Source organism: Eucalyptus grandis, chromosome 9 (genome assembly GCF_016545825.1).
Source record: "Eucalyptus grandis isolate ANBG69807.140 chromosome 9, ASM1654582v1, whole genome shotgun sequence".
Lineage (NCBI taxonomy): Eukaryota > Viridiplantae > Streptophyta > Magnoliopsida > Myrtales > Myrtaceae > Eucalyptus > Eucalyptus grandis.
This window is the reverse complement of record NC_052620.1, coordinates 29,301,962-29,324,795: the sequence shown is the minus strand read 5'-3', so window position 1 is coordinate 29,324,795 and position 22,834 is coordinate 29,301,962. Positions and strand designations below refer to the sequence as shown.

General features: G+C 44.2%; 7 protein-coding genes and 2 non-coding genes across 11 annotated transcripts; 5 read left to right on the top strand and 4 right to left on the bottom strand.

Annotated features, from left to right (window-relative positions):
• Positions 1 to 270: 270 nt before the first annotated feature.
• On the top strand, positions 271 to 4,126 carry LOC104419136. Of its 2 annotated transcripts, XM_010030692.3 has the most exons (8): positions 280 to 486; positions 609 to 649; positions 1,666 to 1,723; positions 2,279 to 2,372; positions 2,779 to 2,863; positions 2,940 to 3,005; positions 3,472 to 3,581; positions 3,854 to 4,126. In XM_010030692.3, exons 1-8 carry the CDS (start codon positions 399 to 401, stop codon positions 3,864 to 3,866), a joined length of 555 nt encoding a protein of 184 aa, XP_010028994.1. In that variant the 5' UTR covers positions 280 to 398; the 3' UTR covers positions 3,867 to 4,126. The 2 variants fall into 2 exon arrangements, with proteins under 2 accessions (XP_010028993.1, XP_010028994.1); XM_010030691.3 differs by lacking the exon at positions 3,854 to 4,126 and having other exon boundaries at positions 271 to 486; positions 3,472 to 3,799.
• Positions 4,127 to 4,461: 335 nt separating this feature from the next.
• Positions 4,462 to 5,748, bottom strand: LOC104419137 (probable methyltransferase At1g27930). Its single transcript, XM_010030693.3, has one exon. It carries the CDS (start codon positions 5,670 to 5,672, stop codon positions 4,761 to 4,763), a length of 912 nt encoding a protein of 303 aa, XP_010028995.1. The 5' UTR covers positions 5,673 to 5,748; the 3' UTR covers positions 4,462 to 4,760.
• On the top strand, positions 4,513 to 4,593 carry TRNAL-AAG. The gene has a single exon. It is a non-coding gene; the product is annotated as a tRNA-Leu (tRNA).
• A 1,390-nt stretch (positions 5,749 to 7,138) lies between the features above and the next one.
• Positions 7,139 to 9,562, top strand: LOC104419135 (50S ribosomal protein L27, chloroplastic). The gene is made up of 3 exons (XM_010030690.3): positions 7,139 to 7,575; positions 9,095 to 9,196; positions 9,286 to 9,562. The coding sequence occupies exons 1-3, from the start codon at positions 7,276 to 7,278 to the stop codon at positions 9,463 to 9,465; spliced, it is 582 nt and encodes a 193-aa protein (XP_010028992.2). The 5' UTR covers positions 7,139 to 7,275; the 3' UTR covers positions 9,466 to 9,562.
• A 1,596-nt stretch (positions 9,563 to 11,158) lies between these two features.
• LOC104419134 (zinc finger protein 511) lies at positions 11,159 to 14,304 on the bottom strand. 2 transcript variants are annotated; one of them, XM_010030689.3, is made up of 4 exons: positions 14,005 to 14,304; positions 12,971 to 13,035; positions 12,314 to 12,512; positions 11,159 to 11,748 (listed from the first exon to the last, which is right to left on the bottom strand). In XM_010030689.3, exons 1-4 carry the CDS (start codon positions 14,137 to 14,139, stop codon positions 11,410 to 11,412), a joined length of 738 nt encoding a protein of 245 aa, XP_010028991.2. In that variant the 5' UTR covers positions 14,140 to 14,304; the 3' UTR covers positions 11,159 to 11,409. The 2 variants fall into 2 exon arrangements, with proteins under 2 accessions (XP_010028991.2, XP_039157445.1); XM_039301511.1 differs by having other exon boundaries at positions 12,971 to 13,860; positions 14,005 to 14,145.
• An 80-nt stretch (positions 14,305 to 14,384) lies between these two features.
• On the top strand, positions 14,385 to 14,466 carry TRNAS-UGA. Its single transcript has one exon. It is a non-coding gene; the product is annotated as a tRNA-Ser (tRNA).
• Positions 14,467 to 14,575: 109 nt separating this feature from the next.
• On the top strand, positions 14,576 to 18,018 carry LOC104419133. The gene is made up of 2 exons (XM_010030688.3): positions 14,576 to 15,150; positions 17,451 to 18,018. Exons 1-2 carry the CDS (start codon positions 14,954 to 14,956, stop codon positions 17,680 to 17,682), a joined length of 429 nt encoding a protein of 142 aa, XP_010028990.1. The 5' UTR covers positions 14,576 to 14,953; the 3' UTR covers positions 17,683 to 18,018.
• LOC120288121 lies at positions 15,990 to 16,545 on the bottom strand. The gene has a single exon (XM_039301513.1). The coding sequence runs from the start codon at positions 16,354 to 16,356 to the stop codon at positions 16,150 to 16,152; it is 207 nt and encodes a 68-aa protein (XP_039157447.1). The 5' UTR covers positions 16,357 to 16,545; the 3' UTR covers positions 15,990 to 16,149.
• A 497-nt stretch (positions 18,019 to 18,515) lies between the features above and the next one.
• On the bottom strand, positions 18,516 to 19,247 carry LOC120288120. The gene has a single exon (XM_039301512.1). The coding sequence runs from the start codon at positions 19,022 to 19,024 to the stop codon at positions 18,812 to 18,814; it is 213 nt and encodes a 70-aa protein (XP_039157446.1). The 5' UTR covers positions 19,025 to 19,247; the 3' UTR covers positions 18,516 to 18,811.
• Positions 19,248 to 22,834: the final 3,587 nt, after the last annotated feature.

Genomic DNA, 22,834 nt, shown 5'->3' with positions numbered 1-22,834 from the left:
TTAAAATTGTTAGAAGATGGAAAAGAAATGTTACTGAAACTAACAAAATATTTTGAGAAAAGAACATAATCAGGTGTAAAGGAAAAGATGTCCCGATTATAAAATGGCCACACGATAATTGGATAAGTAACGCAATTAAAATAATAAATCTGCCCCCTTTTCAATTGCTTGGGAGCACGTTCGGCAATAAAAAAAACCGATTCGAAAAGAGAAAGCAAAAGTGCAAAAGCCGCTTGACTTCGCGTTTCCTTTTTTTCGAAGTGAATTTTAGAGGTTTTCGCGGTCATCATCATCACCGCCATTCACCAGCAAGCACCAGCCAGTGGGAGCCGCGTGCTTTTACGCCACAAGATTTGAAACGTTCTCGAGGGAGAGGAGGTCGCCCAGGGGAAACGGCAATGGCGTCCTCCGGCAGTCAAGGGATGCTCTCCGAGGACCAGCTTCTCCATCTCTTCGACCGCTTCTCCGTCCTCACTTCTCTGCCCGGTAACTCCCTCGAGCTTTACTCTCCTCTCTTCCTCTCTTCCTCTCTCTCTCCCGGCTTTTCTTCGACGTTTCCTGGGAGTTCGGTTTTCCCCGTTTTCACTCGCTGTCTCGCATGCTTGCAGATGTTAAGAAACGGATTTCGGATGCTGTGCAGGATAGACAGGCAGGTCTCTCTGGCGATTTGCGTATTTCCGTCTTCTGTCCTCGCATTTGCCTAGGTCTAGCTGGATGGACTGCTTGTCCGAATGGCTTGTCGCTGTTAGTCGTGAGTGTGATTTCTGGATCCGCATTGTCTGAGTTCCTTGGCTGGACTCGAGAGGAATGGCGTGCTCTCGGCGTTTCACGGCTTGGTTCTCGTGCGACGTGTTCGAGCTAATCCGAATTGAACGCTCGGGCGTCGGTATTATAGGCCGATGTCCGCGTTTGTGCTTGATGTGGCCGATTCGTTTGGTCTTCGGCATGAGATGTGCACTAATTGTGTGGACCTTGTGCCGAGTTACGGATTCTCTCCGTTTCAGCTGGTGATTTAAGCTTTAATTTTTGTCCGTTGAATGGAGAAATTATCTTCTTGTTGGACATTTGGTAGACTGGTGTTATGCTTAATCTCGGGAGGATATTCTAGCTTCTGTTCAAACCGAAATGCAATTACCTGTCGTTGCCTGATATCTTGTTGTCTTAAGGACATCTCCTCAATGTTGACCTGCCCTGTTGCTGTTGCTAACCATGAAAGCTTCAGTCTGACAGCTGATGTGTTTCTTTGGTAAAATGAACACATCCAAAGCATCCGAAGATTCAACTGCTAAATATTTTGGCTCTTCTTGCTAAATATAACTGTTCTCGTTTTCTTCATCTAATACACAAGTGGGATTTTGCTCTCACAAATGTGTCATCGTGATGTACTTCTACGAAATGAATGTGGAAAGATCGTCATGAATTTCTGTCTAGGAAGTTGTGGTGTTATTGTGGATGCTTTAATGAGCTTAATGTGACATTGCATGTGGGCTCCATTGTTGAGCTTGACAAATTGCTTGAGAAGCTTTGTGTTGGTATCTACACCATGTTCTGAACTTTGATTTACTACCAAAATCATATTGTCTACAGATGCTATTTTGGATGTGATTTGTTGAGAAGTGATGGCACTAAGTTTGTGTATAACCTAACGTAAGTGGCTATCTGCAGGAAGCTGTTGCTGTAACTACAGAAATCCAAGAAGAAATATTTCAGGAGATGGGTATTGGTGAGTTATCTGACTGGAAACATGATTTTTCAGTCTTTTATTTACAAAGGTTTCAGATGCTTTTGATTGGACTAAAGAACAACTAGCTCTGGAAGTACATCTATGGTCTAAACTGGGAGAATGTTCCTGTGTTTAGATCAAATGGAATAGTTTTCGCTCTTCAAGTTTATTCTTGAATGTACTCTCAACATGATCATAATTTAGTCCTTAAGTCACTCACTGCAGTTCTCCTCCAAATTTTCTGGGAAGTAATCTTACATATCACAAAATAAGCAGCTATAGTAAGCTCATTTATATTTATCATGTGAGTCTGATTCTTATCCTGCCAAAGTTTGCGTGGAGTATATCTGGATATGATTGCCTTTCCCTGAAGTTTGTAGCCGAAGTCTGCTGGTGAGGAACTTGATATCTTTCAGGGTCAATATTGTCTGGATTTATTTCTCTTGCACTTATGCACTAGATACGTGAAGGATTTGACATAAGCAGCTTGATACAGTGCGGAAGTTGTGCTTCACTGTCGCAATGTGCAAATCATGTGCTGCCTTTCTCTTGCAGAACCAAGATTTGGCATAGCATGCCTGGGAAGAGTAAATATGGTTTATGAGAATGACCGGGATTTGATGATTCGCTTCTATAAATTTGTTGCAAAGTAATCTCTCTCTCTCTCTCTCTCCCCCCTTGTGTGTAACACTGATGCACACTCATTGGGACCCTGTGATGCTGCAGCATTTCCCAAGGTGCTGAATCACCAATTACATGTGCCTGGCGTTTATGAGCAGTGTTATGCAGTTTTGTTTTAATCTGGACATGTTAGGCATGAAGTTAGAAAGAAATTGCCACCATTAACTCCTGTTCCATTATTACTTGGTACAAATTCAAAGTGAAAAGTGAAGAAATTATAGTTCTCTTTAGTGCATTATACTGCTAAAAGATTGCTAACTAAAGCAATTATAAAGCTAATGATAGAGAGAAGGAAGATTCTATAGATGAAAAGGTGTTTGTCCTGCATCTCTGATAGGGAAAAAGTGGTTGGTAAGACTCTGTTTATGGAGCAGGGAAGAAGCGGCTTGTGATGAGGCTGAATTTGGGCCGGATGAATTTTCAGAAAGAATGGTTTATCAGCAGAAACTGCAGGAACAGGTCGTAATTCAAAAACTCATGCTTCAATCTCATTGTAGTTTTTCATTGATGAAAAAAGTATGAATTTACCTTGCAGCAATTGGAGATGCTAAAGTACATGCGCCAATTTAACCTCGATGATCAGTCAGCCATCCTTGATAAGGTAAATGATTGTATATTACTCTCTGTTCATTTATGCTTTGCCATGTGAATCAGCTACATTAACCTGATATATGCGATGCATAGCCAGATCAAATTACTTTCTAGACATATGTAGAACCTGCTTCATTCTATCACCAAAAAGAAAAGAGCCGGGAGGGATATTCTCAAGGCCAATCAGTGATAGAAGTTGGGCAAAGTGCTGATAGTTTTTCTCCTTTTGCATTGTCGTGTTGTTTACATGATCTAGCAAAATCAGTTCCGAGAACGAATGTCTTATGCATGACTTATTACTGTAAGCATATATATGCCTTTTGACGAGTGTGATAATTGCTTTCTGTGAGTTCTCACATCAAAACCAGAAAATACTTTAGGGTTCTTATTCTATTTATTTTTCACTTTCAATAAATCCGTGCAGATCCCTGATATGCTCTTCCTCTTGAAGCTCACTATCTAATTTGATGTAACAGTTGCGGCAGCAATTAGAAATTGCCAATTTTGACGGTGAAGCATCAGTATCGTCGCCAGAGCAAATTCAAGAGACTGTCCGAAGAAGGGTATCACCTCTATTTACGCCAAGGTACAATCCATTTTCACTTATCCTTCATCAAGGATCGACATCTGGAAGGATAGATCCCATTGCAATTGTGTTCATGCAAGCGGTTGTTGCCTGAATCTTTTTTGATCTTTCAATATCTCAACATGATTTTGTTTTCTGCTGGTGGGTTTATGTTGTCATCCTTTTACTCTTATTTCAGACCTGATTTAATACAGCGTGTATGGTGCACTGTTTTGCAAGTTTCTTTCTTTTCCTTCCCTCTCTTTTTGATGATTTTTCTATTGAATCAACAGGGGAGCAAGTTGAGGTGAACCACACGACTTGTTAATCTGCCCCAGTTCTGCTTAATTTTGCTTTGCCTGGTTCTACTGCTGTTCTTTCGGTTCAATTACCATCTGAAGCAACCAGGCGACTGATGTTTCGATGTGTTGGTTCTTAGACTTGCATGTTAACCCTGGCACCGCCATGTACATTTGACAAAGACCTTTTTAAGCAAATATTAATTGGTGTTACGGGAAGTTTCAAGCCGGTAGGCGGATTCTATGAAGTGATAATCTTGAGTACTACTAGTACATCCAGAGCACATATATTCATGGAGAGAAGCATAACGGGATGCACGTAGCCATCACCGAAAGTTGGTTTGTCTTCTGTCAGATAACCACAATCCACCCCATGATTGGGTTTTGTAAGTTGCAAGACTCTGTGGTTAAGACTGGAAGTTTGCATCTACAGATCACCCATCATTATAACGAGGCCAGGATTTTTAGTTTAGATATTCCAACACGATCGATTCGGTTAGTCCAGCAGCAGCAGCAGCAGCAGTATCAACCTGACCGGGTCCAGTTCTTCAGGACCAGGTGTGGCACGCTGTCTCTCGTGTATACGCGGTGCACGCCAGCCGGAGCGAAATGTCAAACGATTTCATAGAAAATGAAAAGTCGCTGTCGGCGACGTGGAGATGGCCGAGTTGGTCTAAGGCGCCAGATTAAGGTTCTGGTCCGAAAGGGCGTGGGTTCAAATCCCACTCTCCACACGCTTCTCTCTCTTTTACATTTTTTTTTTCCAATTTTTTCTGCACGAACTCAACGGGAAATGGTGCCATACCCAAAAAAAGAAAAAGAAAAAGAAAAAAGGATATGGTGTAACTTTCACGTTACATAAGCTGGACAAAAAAAAGAGGATAATCAAAGACGTCGTTCCTCAGCAGAATCGAGTAGCGTTCACGTTACTGGACGGGGGGATCTCGAAATGCCAGAGCCTCCCCACACCCTCCACCTTGTTCTTCATGCACAGGAACTCCTTCGCGTACGCCCGCTCCACCCGCCGGTTCACGTCGTGCAGGAACACGTGCGTCACCCCCTCCCCCGTCCGCCCCCTCGCCATCACCGCCGCCGTGAATATCGCCCCCATCCTCCCCGGCGCCTCCGCGAAGTACCCCCTGGGCGCGTCGATCATGATCACGTCCCACTGCTTTTCCCGCACCTCCTCCGGCAGCCCCGGGAGGGCCAGCCGGCACCGGCTCTCTCCCCCCATCCCTGCATGCCCGGGCATGCAGTCCCGCTCGTCCCTGTACGTGGCCAGGAGCTCGTTGGCCTCGGCGAGCCGGGTCGGGTAATGCACGTGGAACGCGTGCAGGGACGGGGCCTTCGTGATTACGGACCGGATCCACGACTCGCCCTCCTCGAGGAACACGGTGGTGCCGCGCGGGTTGAGGGCGGCCCACATGAGGGAGTCGTGGCCGAGGCCGAAGACGAGGAAGTTGCAAGGGGCGGCCTCCCGGAGGACGTTGAAGCAGAGGCTGATCTCCGCGAGGGATTGCTGCGGGACCACCCTGGACGTGGCGTAGTGGAGGATGGCCTGGAGCTGCGTCGGCGTCGTGACCTGGCTCGAGGAGACGCTGCCGCCCCTGCCGAGGAGCGAGACGGCGGTGGCGGCGCTCCTCCCGGGGACGAGGGGCGTGGCCGTGAGGAGGAGGAGGAGGAGGAGGGTGGCGGTGAAGAGAAAGGCAGCGGAGATGGTGACGAGCCAGCCCTTGTGGAGAGGGAGGCGACGGCCCTTGCCATCGGAGTCGAGATGGCGTTTCTTCATGTCGGCTTTATTCTCATCAAACATGATTCCTAGTACCGGCGGTTATTATGTAGGCGTGCTCGTTCTCTTCGGGGTTGTCGAGGTTGCGGGGATTAATCAATCAAATCGAGATCGCTTTTATAAGAAAGGAGGGGAGTCGCGAGTCGGTCTGGCAAGGGCAGGGGAGGACGAGCAGTAGCTTTCGAGGAGGAAACGAGGGGTCGCATGCGACGATCGGTACGTAAGGCCTTACCAGGGCGCTTAACTTTATGCCCCAAAAACTGAGAGGATGCGATTGCAATCTGCAATGCACCAGCAACGTATGTATATCCGTTTGAATGCGTCTAAATACGGTATGTACTAACTATAGTTATGAGGCTTACTGATTTATTTCTTTGGATGGAGGAAAATAGGATAGGATTCAGGGCCCAACCTTTAAGAACGCCATTTACTTTGGGGGTCCTCCTGATTTACTCAAAAATTGAATGTCATCCCCCCTTTCCTAGATTGGGATTAATCGTGCCCAACGCTGATCGACGTTTAATGCCGACATTTAGTGACGTGTGGCAGTTTGCGAATTTAATCGCGGTTGGTTGAGACCATGTCAATACCCATTTTGTCACGTGCAAACTCGATATTATATAAGAAAGTTGTAAAAAAAGCGCACGTGTGAAATAAACAAGACCAAGATCTGACTTCGATATACGTAAATAGCATATAAACTATCATTTGACTCGTCATCTCCATTGGTCATTATATAATCGACTTCGACTTCGTCTTCGTCTTAATGGAGAGCTCTATGGGTCACCTTTAAATGGCCAGGAGGGCCTCTCTTCTTAAAAATGTATTCAACACCGTCTTAATGGAGAGCTCCATAGGTCACCTAAAAACGTATTCAATATTCAACACGAATCCGTAAATTGAGGGATGATAACGTAAATGGTCCATCTACTTCGATGAAATGTGTAATGTGGTCTATAAACTTTTAATTTATTCAATACGATCTCCAAATTTTTGGTTCATGTTCAATGTAATCTCTGGATTAAATTAAATATATATAAAATATTTATGAATCACATTGAAAAAAGTTAAAAGTTTCGGGGATTATATTATATATCGGGTTAAAGTTTAAGGATCACATTATACGCCAGACAAAAACTTAAGAACCATCCGTGTCATTATCTAAAAAAATTAACGATTTGGGGCATGCATCAACATAATACTAGGCAACTTTTCTAATCCTCTTTGATGCGGAACATAGCAAATAAAGCTTCCATTTGAGGGCCCGAACCGTGATTACTATTTCCAGCTCGGCAACGTTGAAGATCCTGCGAAACCATACATCGAGTCGAAGGCCCGTCCTCACGGGTCAAATATCCGAAATCCCCTATCGGGTCAAAGGCCCGGCCCGTCATTGGTGACGGCCCATATGTTCCTGGGCCGAGCCGCATCTCCCCTGCAGTCCAATCCAAACAAGTGCCACCATCTCGACTGAAGAACACCAGTCCTCTCTTTCTCTCTCCTCTCCCTCCATTGAAGAAGCAAGCAGCAGGCAGCACACCCGAAGGATAAGGCATGCGTCGTCGCCATTGAAGTTCTCCCGATATCGCGTTTGCAGATAACGGACGGACGGAGACGGAGAAGAGGAATGGCCGCCGCCGCGAGTGCTCTGAGCCTGATAGGATCGTTCAGGGGCCTCTCCCTGTGCTCGAGCTCTTCCTCCTCCTTCGCCAGGGGCGACGCCGCGCCCGTGACCGCCGGCGCCTCGAGGCTCTCCATCTCGCGCCCGGAGAAGTTCCCGCCGGCCACCATCGAGTGCGCGCACAAGAAAGGGGCCGGCAGCACCAAGAACGGCCGCGACTCCAAAGGCCAGAGGCTGGGCGTCAAGATCTACGGCGACCAAGCCGCGAAGCCCGGGGCTATTATCGTGCGCCAACGTGGCACTAAGGTGAATTGCGTCGTTTGTCTGTGTCGTGAATTCTGGTTTGCGATTATCGTGTGAATTGCTTACGCAGCAAGAAGGCGATTGTGTTCGCTTAATAGTTGTTATCTGCAGTATTTTGCTGTTGAGTTGATTCTGATTTTTTCATGAGGAGAGCCGTCGTGTAGAGGTTAAAAATGCTTCTAATTGTGAATAGAACGGGGTATAGTGGTCAGAGTTGAGATTTTGTGGGTTTCGAAGGAAGTGTCTTTCTCAATTCTGCAGAATGAGATGATAATCTTATCCTCATTTATCCTGCTCTTGTGGTGGATGATGAAGATTATGGTCATTGGAAAAGAATATGGGATCGATTTTGAATATCTTCCGATGAAAGCAAGCACTAGGTGATCTTGTCTCGGATGAGAGTCAGAGCTTGAGTGAGAACAGGTGCTGCCTTTGCTTCGACAAATGGCCTGAGGAACTGTCGATCATTTGATAGTTCTGGCTTAGGTGCGCGATCCATATCATTGGGACTAACAATTTCTCATCAACAATAGAAGCAATGGGAGTTGATTTTGTGGCTAATGTGGGGCAGTTACTTCTATGATGTGCATTTGGTTAAGATGTCTGGGCAGTTTAATGTCAAACCTTGCGTCCCCTAATTGTTTGCCAGCAAATTGGCATTGGAAGTGTCTAAGCTGCACGCGTGCACACACCCACACATGTGCGTGCGTGTGTGTATCTCTGTATTTTACTTAACATGATTGTCTGGGCGAGTGGAAATGGTGCATCCATACATCTGCTTTTGAAGTAATATAGATCTTCTTAAAGGCATAATGTGGAGAATACCAATTGAACGAGTGATTCAACAAGAGATTAGAGTCAATTTGAATAGAAATTGATCATTTCAATGAGATTTTTGCATGGCTTCCAAGTTAAGCGAAAGAATAAATCCTTTTTCCTTTATGATTAGGCTTGGGTATGTATGAGACATTTTTTATTTGGTTGTTTCAAAGATTAAGAGTGAATTAGCCTTGTGGAATTAGTTTGACCAAATGTCCTCAACTTCTCTACTGGTGGTAATAGATTAGTCGAGGACCATAAATCATATAATTTCTCTGCCCTATGGACAAATCATGGAGGAAAGGTTAAAAAAAAAGTGTAGAAAGCGTAGTGGAGTTGGCATGCTACTTGTATCTGACAGGACCTTTACCTTTCAACGGTAAGTTACTAGTGAGGGATGATGACCTGCAGAGCTGCGTCCTTGGGTTGTTCCTGCTGCAGAGCTGAGTGAACATGCTGGAGTAAAGGTAAAAGATGGCCTGTGTGTAAAAGTAATGTCTGTTAAAGGAGTTGTTGAGAGGTAGCCAATTTTCTCCTTCGTTATAGATTCACTTCTTCAGTCTGATTTTCGCATCATTGTTGGTCTTTTTAGCATTTTATTCATGCGAGAGTCCTGTTTTGGGTTGATGTTCAGGAGTCACTGTTTTGTATCACTTCCGTTTGACAATTATGCACTCTAAATTTCTCTCTGAAACTCTTTCAGTTCCATCCTGGAAATAATGTGGGACTTGGCAAGGACCACACCATCTTCTCTCTGATCGATGGACTAGTCAAATTTGAGAAGTTTGGGCCCGACAAGAAGAAGGTCGAGTCAAAGACAAATTTTAGGTTATGCACTTGAGAGATGGTGAATTTTATATGACTGACATGTTCTTGCTTTCATTGGAGTCACAGATAAGCGTATACCCAAGAGAAGTTCAGCCCGAGAACCCGAATAGCTACAGAGCACGAAAGAGAGAGTACTTCAGGATGCAGCGTGAACGGAAAAAAGCTAGAAGGGAAGGCATTGTAGCTTCACCCCAGCTAGTGTTAGCTTCAGCTGATGATACTGCAGAAAGCAATCCAAATTGTTGATACTGCGACACTTTAATTCCTTTTGCAATCAAGGCTTTCTTTCAAGCTGTACAATGATCAAAAGTTTAACTAATCAAAATTCCTTTGTTTATGATCTCTCTCCATGCTGATGAACCTTCATCTCTATTCTAACTATCGGGCCTGTTATTATATTCCAAATCATGATAATGATTCATCTATTTTATGCACATGTGACGAATCTGGGAATTTGGAGTTACGAAGGCGTGGCCGTCTGTGCATGTTGTGTTTAGGTTTGTGCTTCTTGGCAGCTAATTGGCATTGGGTATATTAGAATTTAGAAATATTTTGTGATGAACGTGTAGGAAAGCCCAACACGAGCAGACAAGTGGAGATTTATCCTTTGACGTATTTCTTATCGTTCAAGGAAAATTGAGAGAGATTTTTGAAGAATATTGTGATCTAATGATCACAAATTCAAGATCTAATGATAAAAAATGATTGGCAAAACAAGACAAGAAGTTATCCTTATGAAAGATTCAAACGCTTTGATCTGCCACATCGAAATTCACAATCAAATGTGTCAATGTTCCAAAGCCCTGCCCCATGTCTTCATTATGAATATCATTTTCACAGCAAACAATAGAGCAAACTCTTGAATTTTCAACGGCAGTGTTTTTCGTTCGTCCTTGGCTTCCTCTTGCAACCAGACGAGAGCAAGAGAGAGAGAGTCTCCATCAACACGAGAGAGAGAGAGTCTCCATCAACACTCATCATCATACATAACCAACATCGTAGGAACTACTTATGTTAGGATGCATTTTGAACGTCTCATAGAGTCTCCATCAACACTCATCATCATACATAACTAATATCGTAACTTCTTATATTATCGTAGGAACTTCTCATATTAGGATGCATTTTGAACATGGTATGTCACAAACTCATAAGAAATTTGAAATTTGACCGATAGATCTCAAAACTTAGGCGCGTTTGGTAATCATTATGTTCAGAGAACAATTTTTGAATAGAAATAGTTTTTTCTATTTTTATTTCTAAAAACAACTTTTGAGTATAAAAACGTGCTTGATAACTACAAAAATTTCTATTTTAGGAATAGAATTGTGTTTAATAAACTTGTATAATTTTGTTTTTTTTTTTTTTTTTTAATTTTTCAATATTTTTATTATATTTTTCTTTTTTATTCTTCCTTTTTTTTTTTTTTTCCTTTTTCCTCCTTTGTGGCTGGTCGACGGCCACGGCGGTGGCCGGTGATTTGCTAGGCGAGGTTTGGCGAGCTCGCCGGAGCCTCGCTAGGCCATCGTGAAGGCCGGCAAGCTTGAGTTCGCGTAGCCAAGGCGAGGCCAAGCCTTGCCTAGCCATTGTGAGGCTCGGCGTCGTCGGGGGCCAGCGATGCTTTGGTGAGGTCGCTGGCTCTTGCCAGCCATGGTCGAGGTTGACGACAAGCCAAAAGGAAGAATAAGGAAAGAAAAGAGAAGAAGAAAAAAGAAGAGAGAAAAATTGATTATTGGAATTGTTCCCAAAACCAAAAGCTACTTTTTTTTACTTCTTGTTTCTGTTCCAAATCTGTTCCTAGGAAAAAAAAATAGATTTTTTGTTCTCATAAACAAAAGTTTTACCAAACACGTTTTTTTTTTTTCTTTTTTTGTTTCAAGGAACAAAAGAACATAAATTTTTGTTCTGGGGAACATAAATACTTTTTAACAAACAGGCCTTAATGCATTGCTTCCACAAGCTCAATCTATTAATCTGCACGTAAGATTGTAGATCATGACTAACATACAACAATGAACCTCTTCAACGGGCTTTCAAAACTTGAGTTGCTGTTCGCCAGTTAAATAACTCATGCTATACAGAACCGAAATAGGAAAAACTCATCAAAACAAATTATAGAGTCCATCCCCTGAAACTCAATTTAGCGCAATGGCTACTGCTTTAGTCCTTTGTACTAGAATTCAGGGGTTCTTACGTTCTCTCACGCTGAATAGCACGAGGGACAAACGGCAAGCCTCGTGTGTGGCGGCGACCAAAGCTGATAGACGTAGGAGAGTCCGAAGTGCTTAATTTGGAGACTGCTGAAACAAGTTCATCCACGGCTTCATTTTCCACTTCCATTGCACTCGGAGCTACCTCTTTCTTATGAGTGACCTGCTTACGTTGGTTCTTCTGCCTCTGCTTCCTAGATGGAAGAGCCTTTTTGTAAAACTCAAAGGAAGTAGGGAACTTATGCTTGTCGATTAGATGCCGTTGTCGAGCTTTGTAGGTTTTGAACTTCGATCCACAGCTTTCCACCAAGCATTCATACTGTTTCCACACAAATAGTAGATCTATCAAATATGGACAAGAAAATATCTGTACAACCTCACATGATAGGAAAAGATATATGATTTTTGGTTCCGTACTTCAATCATTCTCAACAACATGTTTTTATAGAAACACGTCCCCAGACAGTAATAGCAATATGCTTCAATTGTTGGAGGATGGTTATTTTATGCTCTTGCCGATGAGCCAGGTCATGTCACCTAGAAATGACAGTTGTCACAAGTTCACCACTGTTCCACAATCAAATTGCAATGTGGTCTTGTCGTGAACTCCAAGCCACAAATGACATTAAGAAGGGAAGAAGGTTGACAAACAAGGGAATAAATTGAGGTTGGCCAGTTTTCAGGGCTTAGCTCATGCATTGGCAACAGAAGTGCCCAACCCCTCAATCAGTCATGAGAAAAACATAAGTAGCTTGCTTGGAGCCAAGCTTCGGCTAGAAACTATAATGCCAATAACAACGCAGCATATTACTTTAAAACACCCTAAATAATCAAACAAAGAAACACAGAGTCAGAATATGTCTGAGCTAATGAGCAAAACATACCATAGCAAAACCACGAGCAACCTTTGCTTGAAAGAAAGAATCATGTGCTTCTGATACATGTATGCTGAGGAGCCTGGATGTTGGGTAAACTCTGGAGCAAACCGAACAAGAAGCAGTATGCCGTGCATTGTAATGATCTTCAAAGTTCTCTAAAGATGTTAAGTGTGCACCACAGCCAACAATTGGACAGAAAACTCCCCTGAAAGGTATATGTTGAGATGTTCAGACAGAGAGTTTAAGAACTCAGTGAACATGTCCTAGAATATAGCGCAAAAGAGAGATACCCAAAAATAAAAGATACCAGCTAACAAATTATCACATTCTCGATAGAATAACCCAGTGACCGCTGTCCTACAATAGTACACGAGTCACAGGCATCCGAGGCCTAATCAATGGACTTGAAGCCTGGAAAATCTGGATACCTTTTTTTTTCCTTTTCTTTGATTGCTTCAACGAACCACATGAATAGCATCGTAAAATAGTTTTATACTGCTGAATATTTTTCGCAGGTAGTCTACAAAAAGGAAACTAATGCCATAGCCTAGCAACTGTTGAGACAATCATTGAACAAATTAATGTTTGCAAATACCTATACCAAGCATGCCCATAGAAACAGATGTGACAATCATTAAAAGAAACTACGCAAATTCTTAGCACCTGCTTTCCTCATCCATCAAGTTCTGAAGTTGATACCTCTCATCTTCAGTTATATCTAGTGCAACCTGAATATATGTAGAAAGTGAAAGGCAAGATGTGACATATAATGTAATTCCAAAACTGAAGTGACTGCAGAAAATACTCATATGGTAAAAAGAAAGGTAACAACCAACAAATGAGTACTAAACTAGAAGAAGCATATCAAGTGGAAAAAAAAAAAACATACATGAAATAGAAGACAAACTCAAATTGTATTTGTAATTCATCTAGTTACTCGGTCTCTCTCCATTGAGAAGTATGATATGACTCGTTTCAACCCCCAGAACAAATTAGTTGGCACTTAGCTAGCAAATTGGGGAATATAGGCAGGTTGATTCAACTTCAGTAATTCTTCAGTGGGAGCGAGGATGATCGAAACTCGAGAAATCTGATTTCCACACAGTGGATTCCACTCCGAACAACATCATTAACTTTCATGTGCCTTACTCATTGGTTAATCCACGTACTCTCGATTTTGCGCTAAAACTTCAAACAGATGCGATGAGTAATATTCAACATTCTCCTAACCATGTCGGATGTCTCTCAATCGACCTCACAACTTAAAAGTTCTCCATCACTCGCATTTACACGAACAAAACTTCAACAATCCTGGAGTCTCCAGGTTCAGTTTCAACCCCCACAACGAAGTGATTTGGCTGGTAGCCGGCACTCAGCAAGCGAAGCCGACGAACATAAGCAATCTCAATTCAAACTCGAGACGCCGGATTCTCGACAAGCAAGATTTCAAAAGGCGGGCGGAGCCCCATCGCGCGACCATTCATCGCCACCTCGCCGCACCTTCTTCGCCGATCAATTCAGGCGCTTCACTGATTCAATTCGTTCCATTTTTCCTGTTCAAAAAATTATTCCCAAGGAAAACGGCGCTTCGATGACGCGAAAGATCTCTCGACGTTCTAGACAGCGAATCCTAGAGCCGCTGCCAAGCAACGAAAGGAGGGAAGAAAGAAAGGAAGAGGGAGGAGGAGAGAGAGGACCTGCTTAGCGAGGAGTTCGCGCTCGACGTTGCCGGAGGAGAAGAAGGCGGAATCGGGGTCGAACCTCCGGCGGACCGACGTCCAGTACGGGAAACCTCCGCCGCCTCCTCCTCCCTCCGCCTCCATCGTCGCCATCCTTCTGCCTCCCTCCACTAACCTCGCGATTTTTGACCAAAAAAAAAAGGGAAAAAATCGCGATGAAGCTGCAACGGTAAGAAGAGAGTGGAGAACGCGTCTGGAAATATGGAGAACTGTTGGATCCTTCGCTCGTCAGCGTTTCAAATCGCGCAAGACAACAACAGGAGATTCTTTCCTGATCAGAACGATCTTATATCGCTATATTAAATTAATAAAATTTTATTGGCTAAACGTTCAAAAACGTCGATATGTCCGAGTGGTTAAGGAGACAGACTTGAAATCTGTTGGGCTTCGCCCGCGCAGGTTCGAACCCTGCTGTCGACGTTTTCTTCGTCCCCTCCTCTTTTTATTTAATTTCATACTGCTTGAGGTCAAAATTTCCCATCATAGCTTTTTTATCTTAATGAAAAAGGCGAATCGAACTGTCCTCCACTCTCCATTCTAGGTGGTGAGATTTGTCGTTTTTGGGCGATTGGCGAGTCGAAATTTCCTTGCAAACCCCTCACGCGGATCAGACAGCATGTGAACGGCCCCAGCTCAGAAAGGAATTTGAAACACTTTCAGACTCGTTTTGGAGCAGGGAGAGAGGAGAGGGATAGCTTCATCCCCTAAGCAAGCTCGCACCTTTTTTCCATCCGCTCTGGCAAATACCTTATCTCTTCCTCAAACAAAGCAAAGCACCCGCCCACTATCTACAGCTCTCACCATCTTTTTTTCCCTCTCCGGAAGCTATAAACGTCACATTCAACTCGCCCACCATCATAGCACTTAGTCTTGATAGTGTTCGAGAGAGGGAGAGGGAGGGAGAGAGATGTCGGACTGGGGGCCGGTGTTCGTGGCGATGGTGCTGTTCGTGCTGCTCACCCCGGGGCTGCTGATCCAAATACCGGGCAAACACAGATTCATCGAGTTCGGCAACTTCCAGACCAGCGGGGCTTCCGTACTCGTCCACTCCATCCTCTACTTCGCTCTCGTCTGCATCTTCCTGTTAGCCGTCGGCGTCCACGTGTACATCGGTTCTTAGCCTCTCTATCTTTTTCATCTGTCCTTTTCTTTCCGCTTGCTCGGAAAGACCCCGGATTATTTCTCTCTGTGGATCGATTGCTAAAGCTACGATCTTTTTTGCTTCTCTCTTTGGGGTTGTGGGATCTCTTGAAGAATATCTACATGTATCGGAATTGTATTCTATTTGCCGTCATACTTCTTGATCTGCCCTTTATTTGTATCCCACCTAACAATCGCAGACTGCGTTTTGGATTAGCATCTAATTACTTATTTCGGTGTATTATGCTGTGACACCGAGACTTGTGTGAATGATTTACACACTTGACTGTCCACATTTGCCGAGCAATCAAGCTGGTATACTCAGAATTTAGAACTGTAGAAAGGAAAAAGCGTATCTTCAAGTTCTCGGGTTAGTTTCGACAACCAAACCCCCCAAAAAAAAAAAAAAAAAAAGGGTTCTCAGGTTATTGTCGGTTTCATCGTATCATATGACATGGATGATGCTGCTAGAGATCAGAGAAACACAGATTGGTTGCATTTGCCGCCCACGGTTTAGTATCAATTAACAACCTAAACTCGATGAGAAACTGGAGCAATTTCTACTCGCGTTTCAAATTACAAAAAGATTGAAACCAACAGGAAGTCAACTCAACTGTAGAAAGGAAAAAGCGTATCTTCGAGTTCTCGAGTTAGTTTCGACAATTTGCCCCCCCAAAAGAAAAAAGTTTCTCAGGTTAGAGTCGGTTTCATTGTATCATATGACATGGCTGATGCTGCTAGAGATCAGAAGAACACAAATTGGTTGCATATGCCGCCTATGGTTTAGTATTAGCAACCTAAACTCGATGAGAAACTGGAGCAATTTCTACTCGTGTTTCAAATTACAAAAAGATTGAAACCAACAGGAAGTCAACCAGAGGCTACAAGCAGAGATTGAATCCGCAACGGTACCTATACTTCGGATTATTTAGCAGTGTACTCGGTCTCAGTCTCGGTCTCTACCTATACATACAAGTGGATGTTAAGAACAACAAAGAACAGTATCAGAAGCAGACCATACAGAACAGCATGCACAAATATGGAGGGTAGGCTAGTCTTCATGTTTAAGAAGTCCACCGGCTGGCTCTTCCCTGGCATCTGGACCACCATCCCCGGCGAGAGAAACGCAAACAGAGCAGAAGCGATCAGAGGAGCAGCCCAATCATTCATCCTCTTGCTTCTGAAATCTTCCTCTTTTTCCCTTCAAATTCAGGCCTCAGTAACTCAAACAAAACAAGTGCAGGAAAACAACAAAAAAGCATCAAATATATAAGGCGTACGAAAAGGGCATCGGATGCCGCGTGGCCATCAAAGAAGGAATTGGAATTTCATAAAGACGGAAAAAGAAAATTTTTTTAGCTTCTTTTCAACCCCTTTTGCGAATTGATAATTTTTTAGCTTCTTTTCAACCCCCTTTTGTGAATTTCTTATTCCCCCACTTTGATAACGAAAGGCGTCATCTTCAACTCGATGAGCCGACAAAGAAAATCGTCCTCCAAAAGCAAAGCGTGATCGATAGCAGCTAGAGGTTGGTTTAGTGTTCAATTGGAGTCCAACTTTGATGCTACTTTGAAGGATCAGCCAAAACAAACATTATTAAAAGTACAGATAGACATCGAGAGAGAGAGAGAGAGAGAGAGAGAGAGAGAGAGAGGCTTGACGATGTATGATTTGGTCTGGCGGGCCCATGGCGGATACCGAGTGAACGCATTAACCAACGGTTCAAAATAATGGCAACGGGAATCGCGAGAACCATTTTAAAAATCAAACCTTTGGAGCTGCCGCATTAACAGCAGACGCTGACAGAGAGTAATGAGTATGGCAGCAGCAAATGGTGCCACTATTTAAGGGCGGATCTTGTCGGCTTTGCTCATCGAAAGAAGTAGATAATTTGTACCTTCGGAACACAATTCGAGCTAATTATCAAAAACGAAAAGAAAAGATAAGAAAAGGGAAGTACATCATTATCATCATCTTCTTCCTCTTCACGGGCCGCCCAAGATTCCACAAGCAAGTCCAGCCCAATCAGCACTCAGCATCTTCTTCCTATTCTTTCTTTCCTCTTCCCATAACTTGCAGCTTCCCAAAGCTGCAGTGAGTGATAAAAGAGGGTCCCCATCAAAAAGATCACCTCAAAACTCTATTTTCCGCTCATCGTCAGCGTCATCCATCATCTTGCTCTAGAAATCGCCAAGCATTGCCTTCCTTTTCTCCACGTTCACACGCCCCAACCGTAGAAACACACAGTGAACACGCAAAAACAGAGGCCCCAAGAGATCTTCAAGAATGGCGGATTGGGCACCGGTGCTGATCGGGGTGGTGCTGTTCGTGCTGCTCCAGCCGGGCCTCCTGTTCGCGATACCGGGGGAGGGCAAGCAGTTGGAGTTCGGGAAAATGAAGACCAACGGCAAGGCCATCGCCTTCCACACCCTCATCTTCTTCGCTTGTTACTCCATCCTCCTCTTGGCCCTCCACATCCACATCTACACGGGCTAATGCTAAAGGCCGCGCCTTTGGTCTCCGAGATCTGTATTCCTCCGAGGCCTAATCTGGGTTTCTGATCAGCTACATGAAAAAGGTCTGGTCTTGGTACTGGATTCCGTCCCATCTTCTTTTGTTCCTTTTTGCCTTTTTGGTATATGCAACTTTTACATCTGGACATTCTGCGAATGTAGTTTTTGCTTAGCTCAGCGACGGCTCCATTGGCGATAAGTTCTCTCAGTTCTTTCTCTGTTCCTCTTTCCTAGATCATTCGCAGTAGTGTCAGATTGAGAAAGGGAAACAAGTTATCTTTATGTGACTATGTGCCGGTACTCGGATTATCGTTAAAGACGCTAGATTTGTTTTCTTGGCACGACAAACCGAGACGTTTTACAACAAAAGTGAGCACGTTTGGCGATTACTGGGGGCTGCGTATTCTGCCCTGTTCAACCTTGGAACTAATGGGCGACTTTGCTTTTCATTTTCACGATCGCGCTCGACCAGACAGTTTTTCGTGGCAAAGGCCTTCCCCTCTTTTTCCTTTTTCTTGTCCCTTTTCTTTTTTCCTCGTTGCGTCCAGAAAGGAGGGGTCCTCGTCCTGCTTCAACCCCCTCGAACATAAGAAACATTCTTTCGAAATTCGAGTATTTTTCATAAAGAATTTGACTCTGGGGGAGTTAACAGACGAACTTATGCGCCTCAGTTTATGAAAGGTCATAGATTTTCCATTTAACTAGACACAACCATGTACGTGATGCAGTCGCTACACGTTTTTGGGGCCCAGTTCCGGCCTCTCTGTTTCTATCCCTGTTCTTCCGTCGAAGCACGAAATGAAACGATACAACTCATGCATCAGAATGGAAACGCAAGAAGCATGTCAAATTGATTAGCAATACAAAGTTCATCTTGCACGAACCCTTATGAAATCAAGGGTTTCGTGACAATCAAGAGACAAAAAAGACCGCCTCATCCAATGGATTATGAGTATGACCTAGCTGAGTATTGCCTAGAAGAAAACGGTAGAGGGAAATTCGTATGAAGAAATAAGAAGAGACAGTGAAACAACACTAAAAGATATCCATGTTTGAAGGCAGCACTCCGGAGAAGCCAGCTTTCAGGTCTGCCGCCACATAGCGAGGATCGATCAATTAACATGGACATGAATGCCAATTGCTATGGTCAGGATGGTGAGTATGCAAAAGTACAAGACGGCGTGAACCAGAATGGAGATACCGCTTGTCGCCATGTTCCCGAACTCTGCCACTCTCATTTTCCCCGGTATCTGGATCAGCAATCCTGGTGACAACAGTATAAACAAAACCACCGCCACGATAACCGGTCCCCAATCAGCTGACATCTCTCCCTCTCTCTCTGTCTCTCACTCACAAAATCAGCAACTGTGCAATCAGTTGGCTACTCTTCAATATGAGGTTATAAGAGACTGTGATGCAGCTTCCCAATAAGTAGAGAGGAGTTAAATTTCTTAGCAGAGAAGCAGACGGGGATGCCTAACTTGGCATCTGAGGACACTACCGGTTTAATAGCGAAGCAAAGTATGTCATGACAGCAGTGAGGGATTGCTTTATGAGATCAAAGAAGGATCTTTTATTTCCACAACTCCCAATTATTGATGCATAAAAAGCTGCTTTTGCTTCCCTTGCCGAATGGGGGGGGGGAGGGGAGGCGTAAACTTTTTTAAAGAAGTCACAGACGGGACAGCAGGGTTCACATCCCAGGGTAACATGGTGGACTCGAGACTTGACCAATTTTGACCACGTTGTAATTTCGTTCTGGCTCATCAGTTTCAGGTCTAGACATTTCCACAAGACACGCTAGCTTATGGGAGAAGGTCTATTACGTAATGGTTATATCGTGTGTATAAATGTTAAATTATGTATCGCATCCAATTTTTAATGTGTTAACCAAATTGATTGTGATATCGCGTTAACACAGCAAGTTACAAAAGCATTACATTAAAGCTTTCCATAGCGTATAGAGATATTAGCCCGTATACCCACCAAAGCAAACTAGATCAATGGCGTTCTAAAAGGACATGTTGCGAATAAATAAAGGCCACTGACTGGATTACATCACACGGCACTCTCCAAAAGCATCTTCATGTAGATTGGCAACTAATGCAGGAAGTTCCTAGGTCTCCTAAACAAGCGACCCAAAACATCCCACTTCCTACCCAAGACCAATAACTCACTCAAGAATACAGACATCCAAGTTCCAACCGAGTTCCCTGCATTCAGAGCGCTATTGAACAATCTTTGCTCCAATTCATGCCGTTAATCAGATGAACAAACCCACCAAAGAAGGTGCGCATCGCGGACCAAACTCTTTTTTGAGATTTGCTTAAGTAGTTGACATTTTGTTTTAGCAATTCACAAGGAACTGGAGGTGCAGAGTTGTATTGGCATTCGGCACTATCTCCAGAAATGAACAAACTGTTATTCAAAATACCCCCACCACCCCCCCAAAAAAAAAAAAAAAACTCATCTCACGTGTTACATTTTTGTTTCGTTTTGGCTTTAACATGGAGATTTGCCCTTACCTGTTAGGTAATAAACAACACGAGAAACATAAAAGGACCCTAACCACCTTTCCTCAAAAAGGCGGAGAATCTGTCAATGTGAATGTTATGCGAAAATGCAGAGAGCACGCAAGATTGGCCTTCTTCCATTTGAAACTTGCAAGCCAAGTAATACGGCATGCATCATCTGCTAAAACTTGTCATGAGCAAAAAGTCCATCGAGCTGAACTTGAACATGAGTTCAACGTTGCACCTCTTAATCCATCAACTGGCTGCACGTCTCGGCTTGATGAAATTTCCCAATCTGCAGAAAAGTCGCCGAGGAAGACAGTTAATTACGCGGCCCTGTTCTAATCAGCATTATACACAATCAAATGAAAAACTAGTTTCCAAGAGCTCGAAAGGTCCTTTTATATCTCTGTCTCATAAATTTCTAAGCAAGCAAACCAGGACCACCCGCCATGCTAATGACATTACAATAATGAAAAATCCCAGGGAACAATAGACTAATCAAAAAGATACTTTTCACTTCTCGGATTGAGAAACCTATCACTAGAATCTAGCTGTCGCTCCATGGATAGAAGTTATCCTATGGATGGAGAGCCGATCTTCAACAAGAACTCATCGAAGGGAAGTCGGCGAGAGAAAGCAGACATCTTTTCCATATTTACCATATCGTCAAAACCATTACACCAGAAAAGGCATGTATGCTCATCGCAAAGGAACACCTTCAATTGCAGGACAAACCAATCATCTGAAAATTTCAAAAAGAGTTTTTTTTTTTCCTTCAAAATGATCGATAGAGAAGCCACCTTATAGGTCACGTCGTGCCGCTGCGAAGCGACGGAGCCCAGCATCGCCCGAGACAACTCAGACAGAGCGGACACCATTCCCGCCACGTAAAAGAACGAAACCAGAAGGGAGATACAGGGCATCAAAACGAGCCCGATCACGAACGTGGCCGACCCAACGAGCATCAGAGCCAGAGAGATCCCCGCGAAGAGCGAGGCGAGAGCGGCCGGAGAGACCTGCGCCGCCGACGCGGTGGCGAGATGCGGCCGCCTCGACGCGGAGGCCGCAACCGGGAACGCGGTCGGGGGAGGAGGGAACTTCATGATGTGGGCGATTGTCGAGCAGAGCTCGTGCAGCACCCTCGACTGCTCGTCCTGCGTATTCATGCTCCTCATCACTCGTGAAGAGAGAGTCACGGCCGTTTCAGAAGGTCAGAGATTCGAGACGATGGCCTGAGCTGAGCTTGGAGTGTAAGAGTTTTTCTAATTGTGGACTATATTAATTGATATTGTAATTTACCGTTTAACGTTTATCGTTTTACGGGGTTTGGTCTAAGGTGAGATAGTAGGTTTTTTAATTAGTATAATATGGGCTGGTTAGTGTGGGCTGAGTTGAGTCTGGCCCGTAATGAGGGGGACTGGCTGGAAACTCTATAAATAGTGCTCAAGTCTCTCCTCTAACCCTGATTCTCACATATATCCTCACTTAAGGGGCATTTACCTAACGCTACATGTGAGGAGGGGTCGCCTCATTGAGCCAGTGATTCAGAGGGCAATAGAGGAGAATGACTTGCGCGTGGAACATTGTGTTTCCGCTTCCGCTTCAAGAACAATGGATTCCAAAACAGGTGCGTCAATTCTTTCTACTCAATCATGCATGTTTTTGTTCTAATTATGGAGATCTTGGGTTTGCGCAATTTGCGTCTAACATGTGGTATCAGAGCCTCCATAACCCTAGAACACGAACATAATTCATTTTGCCATAATTTGTACGGATTAGCACTAATTAGTACGGATCTTGCCCTAATTTGTGATTTTCGAGACTTTTAGTTCAATAAAATTAAAATTAAATCACAAATTTGGACTGGGCTCGACGAGGCGAGCAAAACCGTGGGAGGCGCGTCGCCGAGGGAGGCCCCACGCGCCCCCACGCGCCCCCACGCGCCGCCGGGCGTCGAACACGCGCGCCCACGTGCTCCCACGCGCGGGGCGCTGCTCGCGCGTGCGGCGCACGCGGGCGCTAACGTTAGCGACCCGGACTCGGATTCCGCACGCGCTGACGTCAATGACCCGGATTCGAATTCGACCCGACCCGACCCGACCGATTACCTGACCTGTTGACCTGACTCGACTCGACCCGGTTAGTTGTTGACCGAACCGGTCAACCGGTCGGACCGGGCGGCTGAACCGGATGGTCGGACCGGGAACCGGTCGGACCGCCACTGGTCGGACCGGTTTTGACCAGCCTTTAACGCCCGCGAGTGGGCTCCACGCACCGCGCACTTAGGCGGCGCGTGCGGGGGCGTGGAGGCTCCGATTTGCGCGTGGCCGACGGCGATGGACTCGTATGATTATTTCCTACGTGATGGTGTATTTATTTTATATTTTTAATGATTTTATGGATGTGAAAATACATGCAAAGCCCTAAATACGTGCTTTTTAGTGTATTTTTTGCATATTTTTCTGTGATTTAGAAAATACAGGTGCCGGGATACAGGTATGTTATCACATAAACATTATAAAAGTGTGATTCATTAATAAAAATTAAACTTTATTGTATTTTATTAATGAATAAGGCAATATAATTAGCATGGCATGTGATTTGAGTGATATGATGCCC

What these genes read in the sequence shown, in the direction of transcription:
- LOC120288121 (XM_039301513.1), bottom strand. Translation starts at nt 16,356, where the DNA reads ATGAATGATTGGGCTGCTCCTCTGATCGCTTCTGCTCTGTTTGCGTTT.
- LOC120288120 (XM_039301512.1), bottom strand. Translation starts at nt 19,024, where the DNA reads ATGTCAGCTGATTGGGGACCGGTTATCGTGGCGGTGGTTTTGTTTATA.
- LOC104419136 (XM_010030691.3), top strand. Translation starts at nt 399, where the DNA reads ATGGCGTCCTCCGGCAGTCAAGGGATGCTCTCCGAGGACCAGCTTCTC. An exon ending in CGTCCTCACTTCTCTGCCCG is followed by an intron (nt 487 to 608) that starts GTAACTCCCTCG and finishes GCATGCTTGCAG; the next exon opens with ATGTTAAGAAACGGATTTCG. An exon ending in AGTCAGCCATCCTTGATAAG is followed by an intron (nt 3,006 to 3,471) that starts GTAAATGATTGT and finishes TTGATGTAACAG; the next exon opens with TTGCGGCAGCAATTAGAAAT.
- LOC104419133 (XM_010030688.3), top strand. Translation starts at nt 14,954, where the DNA reads ATGTCGGACTGGGGGCCGGTGTTCGTGGCGATGGTGCTGTTCGTGCTG. An exon ending in TTAGCCGTCGGCGTCCACGT is followed by an intron (nt 15,151 to 17,450) that starts GTACATCGGTTC and finishes ACGCAAAAACAG; the next exon opens with AGGCCCCAAGAGATCTTCAA.
- LOC104419137 (XM_010030693.3), bottom strand. Translation starts at nt 5,672, where the DNA reads ATGTTTGATGAGAATAAAGCCGACATGAAGAAACGCCATCTCGACTCC.
- LOC104419134 (XM_010030689.3), bottom strand. Translation starts at nt 14,139, where the DNA reads ATGGCGACGATGGAGGCGGAGGGAGGAGGAGGCGGCGGAGGTTTCCCG. An exon ending in GCGAACTCCTCGCTAAGCAG is followed by an intron (nt 13,036 to 14,004) that starts GTCCTCTCTCTC and finishes ACATATATTCAG; the next exon opens with GTTGCACTAGATATAACTGA. An exon ending in TTGATGGATGAGGAAAGCAG is followed by an intron (nt 12,513 to 12,970) that starts GTGCTAAGAATT and finishes TATACCTTTCAG; the next exon opens with GGGAGTTTTCTGTCCAATTG.
- LOC104419135 (XM_010030690.3), top strand. Translation starts at nt 7,276, where the DNA reads ATGGCCGCCGCCGCGAGTGCTCTGAGCCTGATAGGATCGTTCAGGGGC. An exon ending in TGCGCCAACGTGGCACTAAG is followed by an intron (nt 7,576 to 9,094) that starts GTGAATTGCGTC and finishes AAACTCTTTCAG; the next exon opens with TTCCATCCTGGAAATAATGT. An exon ending in TTGGGCCCGACAAGAAGAAG is followed by an intron (nt 9,197 to 9,285) that starts GTCGAGTCAAAG and finishes TTGGAGTCACAG; the next exon opens with ATAAGCGTATACCCAAGAGA.